This window comes from Emys orbicularis, chromosome 20 (assembly GCF_028017835.1).
Source record: "Emys orbicularis isolate rEmyOrb1 chromosome 20, rEmyOrb1.hap1, whole genome shotgun sequence".
Lineage (NCBI taxonomy): Eukaryota > Metazoa > Chordata > Testudines > Emydidae > Emys > Emys orbicularis.
This window is the reverse complement of record NC_088702.1, coordinates 22,170,517-22,178,100: the sequence shown is the minus strand read 5'-3', so window position 1 is coordinate 22,178,100 and position 7,584 is coordinate 22,170,517. Positions and strand designations below refer to the sequence as shown.

Here is a 7,584-nt window from a genome sequence, read left to right as displayed (position 1 = left end):
GCACAAAACGAGATCAAACTAGTTAGAGACATAAAGGGTAACAAGAAAACATTCTGCAAATACATTAGAAGCAAGAGGAAGCCCAAGGACAGGGTAGGCCTGTTATTTAACGAGGGGGGGAAACAATAGCAGAAAACGTGGAAATGGCAGAGGTGCTGAATGACTTCTTTGTTTCTGTTTTCTCCAAGAAGGTTGGTGGCGATTGGACGCCTAATATAGTGAATGCCAGTGAAAATGAGGTAGGACTAGAGGCAAAAATAGGAAAAGAACAAGTTAAAAATTACTTAGACAAATTAGATGTCTTCAAGTCACCAAAACCTGATGAAATGTGTCCTAGAACACTCAAGGAGCTGCCTGAGTAGATATCAGAGCCATTAGCAATTATCTTTGAAAAGTCATGGAAGATGGGAGAGATTCCAGAAGACTGGAAAAGGGCAAATCTACTGCCTATCTATAAAAAGGGAAACAAAGACAACCTGGGGAATTACAGACCAGTCAGCTTAAGGTGTGTACCTGGAAAGATAATGGAGCAAATATTTAAGCAATCAGTTTGCAAACATCTAGAAGCAAATAAGGTGATAAGTAACAGCCAGCATGGATTTGTCAAGAACAAATTCTGTCAAACCAACCTGATAGCTTTCTTTGACAGGGTAACAAGCCTTGTGGATGTGGGGAAGTGGTCGACATAGTGTATCTTGCCATTAGTAAAGTTTTTGACACTGTCTCCCATGACCTTCTCATAAACAAACTAGGGAAATTCAACCTATAAGGTGGATGCAAAACTGGTTGGAAAACAGTTCCCAGAGAGTAGTTATCAGTCGTTCACAGTCAGGCTGGAAGGGCATAACGAGTGGGGTTCTGCAGGGATCAGTTCTGGATACGTTTCTATTCAAAATCTTAATCAACTATTTAGATCATGTCATAGAGAGTACACTGATAAAGTTTGCGGACGATACCAAGCTGGGAGGGGTTTCAAGTGCTTTGGAGGATAGGATTAAAATTCAAAATGATCTGGACAAACTGGAGAAATGGTCTGAAGTAAATAGGATGTAATTCAATAAGGACAAATGCAAAGTACTCCACTTAGGAAGGAACAATCAGTTGCACACATACAGAATGGGAAATGACTGCCTAGGAAGGAGAACTGCAGAAAGGGATCTAGAGGTCATAGTGGGTCACAAACTGAATATGAGTAAACAGTGTAACATTCCTGCAAAAAACCTGATGCCACTGGACTAAACATCACACCCTCACCATGTGCTGGGATCTTATGTGCCAAACCCCCACCCTGTTTCACACTGGTTAACAGGGCTGGCTCCAGGCACCAGCCCACCAAGCATGTGCTCGGGGCGGCGCCTGGAGGGGGGCGGCGCGGAGGGGCGCTCCGGCCCGAGAGCGGGGCCGCGACTGGGCTCGCCGCCCTCCCCCCGGCGCTCTGGCCGCCGGGGGCTCGCCGCCCTCCCCCCGGCGCTCCGGCCGGTCGGGGATTGCGGGCCGCGGCCGGGCTCGGCGCCCTCCCCTATCGCAATGGCGGGGGGGGGGGGGGGGGCGGCCGGTGGCTTTTTTGCCTAGGGCGGCAAAAAAGCCAGAGCCGGCCCTGCTGGTTAATGCTGGACAGTGACAGGGTTAGGCCACCCCTCCGGCCTTCTTAGTCCGTCTAAATTAATACAGCAGGGCCCCCTTTCCTCCTATGCTGGGGGATCTGTCATGTCCCCTATCTTCCCTCCCCCATGCCAGGGGCTCTGTGCTTTCCCATTCCTTCCACCCCCTAGGCCAGGGGCTCTGTGTGCCCCCATCTCCCAATGCCAGGGGCTCTGTGTGCCCTCCCTCCCCCATGCCAGGAGCTCTGTGCCCCCCATTCCTCCTCCCCCCAATGCCAGGGGCACTGTGACCCCCCAGTCTCTCTCCCCCAATGCCAGAGGCTCTGTGCCCCCCCATTCCTCCTCCCCCATATGCCAGGGTCTCTGTGTGCTCCCATCTCCCCATGCCAGGGGCTCTGTGCCCTCTTATTCCTCTTCCCCCCAATGCCAGAGGCTCTGTGCCCCCCCATTCTCCCTCCCCCCAATGCCAGAGCCTCTAGGGTTCCCACCTCTGAGATACAAAAACCCAGGACACCTGGGATGATCCTGAGCCCGTGACACCGGCCGCCTGGCCGCGTGCATAGAACGCCTCACAGATTTCCTGGGGACAGCTACCCAGGGCCGGCTCTACCTTTTTGCTGCCCCAAGCAAAAAAAAAAAAAATGCCACCCGGACTGTGCCACCCCAAGAATGGAGGGAATTCCACCCCTTAGCATGTGCTGCCCCAGGCATATGCTTCCTCCGCTGGTGCCTGGAGCCGGCCCTGCAGCTACCCCAGAGAAGGGGCCAACCTGGGCAAACCTGGCACCCCTACTCTCTGCATGCCCCCACACTCTCCCCAGTGCCAGGGTCCCCCATCGTCCCGCTCCACCAGCACCACCTCCCAGCGGGCCGTCCTAGGCCCCTCCAATCTGGCGAGAAAGCAACTGCCACAAAACCAGCACCTTTCCCCCCAGCCCGCTGCAGGTGCCGGGCATCACCCCAGCCCACGGAGCCAGCGCCCAAGGCCTGAATCAAACCCAGGGCAGTGCACTGAGCCGCCCACGGGCATGTGATGAACACCGCATCCAGCCCTTACATTCCTGGGGGGCCTCCGTGTTGACATTCCAAGGCCTCCAATTAAAATCCTTCCTGCTTCCCATTTTGGGCTGGGTGACGCTAATTGCAACATCGCCCTCGCCTCTGTGGATAATTGCCAACCTCTGGCCAGAAAGTTTCCTGCATCAGAGACCCCTGGCTCACAGCACAGTCCGGCTCCATCCCCGGCAGCATGAAGACACCTCTCCTCTTCTGCCTCTTCTCGGCCCTGCTGGATACAGGTGAGAACGGGGTTTCGGGGGTCTTGGAACCCCTGCCCAGCGCTAACAGAAAAAGACCCACCCTGGAATAGTTGCTCTGGCGGGAAGCAGCTCTCCTTCCCGGGGTGAAATATGCCTCAGTACTGAGATCCTGCCCCTGGGCTGGGGGGCTGCTCGCCACCTGTCCTATCTGGAGGAAATTCTCCCCACCGATCTTCTCTGGGGAGAGGGGGACCTCCAGCTCCCACCGAGCTCTAGGAGAGGTAAAGATTTCTCCCCCTTTCTCAGCTACCTCACTTGGTTTTGCAATAGAGGGAGGGACGACACTGGAACAAAACCAAGAAATTCAGGGCCAGATCCCAGCTGGGGTCAATGGGCCGTAGCTCCACTGGAGTCAATGGGACTGGAGAGAGTGGAGTGAGGGCTGTGCACAGATGAATCATGTTGCCTTTCCTTCCATAGGGACCTGTGTTTCGTGCGAGGTTTGCTTCAGCACAAGTGACAGCTGTACGGGCAGTGTGCAAGTCTGCAGTGAGCGAATGGATTCCTGTGGGATCATTAAAACAGAAACCGTAGCAGGTGGGTGCCGGAGACCCTGAACCAGCCCCGAACACTGTCTGATTTGGAGTCAGCCATCCATCATTCCCTTCCCAGTACCAGGAGGTGGCAGGTCTAGTGGGTTAGAGCAGGGGGTTGGGAGCCAGGAAACCTGGGTTCCAGCCCTGGCTCTGAGAAGGGAGTGGGGTCTGGTGAGTTTGAGTAGTGGGGGCTGGGAGACAGGACTCCTGGGTTAAATCCCTGGCTCTGGGAAGGGGAGAGAGATCTAGAGGGTTAGGTTGAGGGGGTGGAAGCAGCAGTGGGTATCAGCACTCCTGGTTCTATACTGACCTTGGAGGAATCATTCCTCCCATACGCCGTGCCTCAGTTTCCCTATCTTGATCATGATCATGCATGTGAAGAGATGTGATGGGGAGGCGGAGACAGCAACACCAGCGAATGAAGCCTCATCTCCTCTTCCTCCCATGCAGGCGAGATTAAGAGTCCTAACTTTATCAAGGCCTGCGTGTCCTCCAGCCAATGCGGCCTCAGTCCTCTTTACATGACTTTTGGGAACGGGATCTCCATGATCACGAACATCGCCTGCTGTGTGGGGCAGGCCTGTAAAACAGCCTCCGTTACCGGTACCCAGCTCCGTCTCTGTCTCCCTGCTCCTTCTCCCTCCAGCTCTTCCCCCTCCTCATGTCCTCTCCTCCTCTTCCTGACCCCTGCAGGTGTCTCTGTGGGAGGATGGAAAAAGGATTATGCAAGAATCCATTGGGGTGCCCCATTGAATAACACTCAGCCACGGGAGTAGTCCTCCCGCCCTGCAGGGGGCGCCCCATTGAATAACACTCAGCCCTGGGAGTAGTCCTCCCGCCCTGCAGGGGCCGCCCCATTGAATAACACTGAGCCCCTGGCTGGGTGGAGTTTAGTGGGCGGGGCTTTAGGCTCCTGCCAGGTGTGAACCCGGCTGGCCCCACCCAGGGCGGGGTCCAGGGCTCCCTGCTGCAAACCTCTCCCCCCCTGCTGCCCCCAGAGCTACAGCTCCCCCTGCAGGGGGCGCCCAGGGCTGAGCTGTGCAGCCCCCAGCTGCTCTCCCTGCCCCGACGCCGCCTGGGGCTCGTCCCCCGAGCTGACTGCGTTTGCTCCGCTTCTTCCCAGTGCCCCCGGCTAACACCAAACCCAACGGCCGGAGCTGCCCAGCCTGCTACTCTGTGTTTACCCATCACTGCAGCGAAGAGATCATCGACTGCACAGGAGCCCAGACCCAGTGCATCCATATCAGCGGCACCGTGAAAACCGGTAATTGCCATTTGGCTGTTTCTCTGTTCAGGTTTCCCCATCCAGGAGGGAGCCACGCACACAGGCAATCCCCTGCCGTGGGGAAGAATTGGGTAGAGTCTCAGCACACCTGGATTCTATCCCCGTGATTTCTCCTCACTGTACCTCTGTTTCCCCTACGCACCCGTTGGGGTTTTATTTTAGAATTCATGAGGGTTTGGAGACAGGTGACAAGGAAGGTTTGGAAAAACCTGTGAAAAGAAGGGAACCAACTGGGGCTATTTTTCCTTGGGAATAAGAGAGGCGACATGATAGAACATATGAAATTATGATTGTGATAGAGAAGCAGAGAGCTGAACAAATAAGGGAGATAGCTAGATAGATAGATCTTTAGTTCTATGCCAACACCAAAAAAAAAGGAAGAAAATAGTTGTTTCGGGTCCAATCAAAAATTAATGATTTTTTGGGCACTTTCAACAAACTGAAAAGTCAGAAAAAGTTTCATTTTGGGTGAAATGAAACATCTGGTTTTGATTTTGAGGGGTTGTTAATGTTGATAAAGTTTAAAAAAAGAAATGTTGGAAGGAAAAGTTGTTTTGAACCAAAAGAGTGAAAAGTTTCTATTTTTTCCGCAGAGTTTTTTTTATGGGGTTTCTTCCGACTGAAACAATTCTGTAACTTTGAATTCGCAAAATGTTTCCAAGTGGTCAAATCTGCATTTTTCACTGAAAAAAAGTTTCAGCTGAAAAATGTGACTGAGCACTAGAGCGGGGAGATCGAGAACTTCTGAACGCCCGCTGTCACAGGATAGGACATAAGCGAATGTTCAATGAAATTGAAAAGGGACAAGTTCATTATGATAAAGGAAACACATTTTCCAGTCAATACACCGTTAGTCCGTGGAACTCCCCACCACAAGAAATTTCCGTGGTCAAGAGTTGAACAAGATTCAAAAAGGGATTGTATGCTTATCGGAGTGATCATAATAAATGATCGTAAAAATGTTGGCAGGGATATTGAACCTCCTCTTTCAGGTCTTAAGATGATCTCTAGCTATTAGCAATCAGGACGAGATCTAGAGTAGGAGGAGATTATCCCAAATATTGGGCGGTTTTGATCCCTTTCTCTGCAGAATCTAGTGCTGGCCACTGATGGAGACGGGATACTGTCCTATGCACAGCACCCTGCACAATAGGCCTCCAAACTGCCGTGGTGTCTCTAGAGCCGACTGTTCTACAAATCAAAAGTAATACAGAAAAAGTGATGGCACAAACACACCATCCCTGGGACTGCTGCAGAAATCCCCCAGCTGGTTTGACCTGGCGCTCCCAGAGATATTTCTTTCTTACTGATGGTAGAATGGTATAATAGATGCCCCAACTGAGATCGGGACCTTTTTGATCCGGATGTTGCACAGACCCCCTTGGCTGAGATGGGGATCCCTGCTGTGCAAGGTGCTGCATGCCCCCCCTCCCCAGCTGAAATTGGGAGTCCCAACATGCCAGGTTCTGTACAGACGCCTTGACTGAGAACTTCTTAGGGATCCCACTACTGCCACCATCGGTGAGCTACACCATTGCCAGGTGAATGGTGGGACTAACACAGGCCTGCTCCAAAGTTCATTAGGGATCAGAGCCCTACATGACTTGCCCAGAGATCCACAGAGTGAGACTATATCAGAGCAGAGGAGGGGAGACTGTTGGGAGTGGGTCTAGATGGGCAGCAGGGAATGGTGCAGAGGAGGAGGGGGAGGGTGTTGTATAGGGTCAGAGCCGTAAGAGGCCAGAGGTCCCTAGACACTGACCCTGCTGTTTTGCCCCCCCCCCCCACAGGTGGGACAACCGTGCACACCACCATGAAAGGCTGCGCCACCGAGTCTGCCTGCACCAATATACAACGGTTCAAAGGGGCCTTTGCGGGGTTCAGTGCGGATCTCACTACGGCCGAATGCAGACCAGCCTCCCGTGCGGCCAGCATGGCTCCAGAACCAGCCAGACTCGTCCTCCCAGCCCTCGTTACCGTCCTGCTGGCGAACGTCCTCTCCTGATCCCCACGCCCGCGGCACAGCCACGCGGCCCTGGATAACCACACCGCAGGTGGCAGACGGACGCACCCCCGCTAAAGGCTCCCACGCTCAGCTCAGATTCACTTCCTCTTTAGTGGGATTAATGGAATAAAACAGACAAGAGAAAATTGTCATGGATGTCTGTCTGTAATCATGAATCTCAGATACTGTGTGTCTGTCTGTGTGTCATTGTGAATGTTGGACTCTGGGTGTATGCAAACATGAGTCTCATGTTGTGTGTGTCTGTGTGTGATCATGAGTGTTGGACTGTGTGTGTGCATCTCTGTGTGATAGCAAATCTTATGTGTGTGTAATCATGTCTTGGACTGTGTGTGTGTGTGTGTGGTGTGTATAATTCTGAGTCCTGGATTGTCTGTGTAACCGTGAGTCTTGGATCATGTGTCTGTCTATGAGATAGTCAGTCTGTGTGTGTGTGTCTGGGATTACATGTGTGTGTTTCTAATGATTGGGCTGATTTCCCCATGTATAATTCTAGCGGGGGTCGTGGGGCTATCAGAAGCCACACCCAACCTCCTACAGGCCCTAGAGTCTGTTGGAAAATGGGGTTTGTTTACTGAGGGGGAGGGGGGATTTCTTAAAATATTCCAAATTTTTTGTCATAAAACTGAAAAATGTTCAGCTGAAAAACCTGATTTTTTTTAATCATAAATATTTTTTTGTGGCAGGACCCACCAACCAGGGCTGGAGACCCTAAAGGGTTAAAGCAGTCCCCCCCCCCCCTCACCTGGGGATGCCATGGCAGCTCTGCTTCATGGACAGAGCAGTTGTTGGAAAGATACCGGACACCAGGACTGAACCT

General features: G+C 52.6%; 1 protein-coding gene across 1 annotated transcript; it reads left to right on the top strand.

Moving 5' to 3' along the window:
- The first annotated feature begins 2,850 nt into the window (after positions 1 to 2,850).
- Positions 2,851 to 6,746, top strand: LOC135892846 (phospholipase A2 inhibitor NAI-like). Its single transcript, XM_065420639.1, has 5 exons — positions 2,851 to 2,899; positions 3,341 to 3,457; positions 3,907 to 4,059; positions 4,580 to 4,720; positions 6,532 to 6,746. Exons 1-5 carry the CDS (start codon positions 2,851 to 2,853, stop codon positions 6,744 to 6,746), a joined length of 675 nt encoding a protein of 224 aa, XP_065276711.1.
- Positions 6,747 to 7,584: the final 838 nt, after the last annotated feature.

Coding starts and splice junctions, on each gene's coding strand:
- LOC135892846 (XM_065420639.1), top strand. CDS start 2,851: ATGAAGACACCTCTCCTCTTCTGCCTCTTCTCGGCCCTGCTGGATACA. Junction 3,458..3,906: donor TAAAACAGAAACCGTAGCAG/GTGGGTGCCGGA, acceptor CCTCCCATGCAG/GCGAGATTAAGAGTCCTAAC. Junction 4,060..4,579: donor TAAAACAGCCTCCGTTACCG/GTACCCAGCTCC, acceptor GCTTCTTCCCAG/TGCCCCCGGCTAACACCAAA.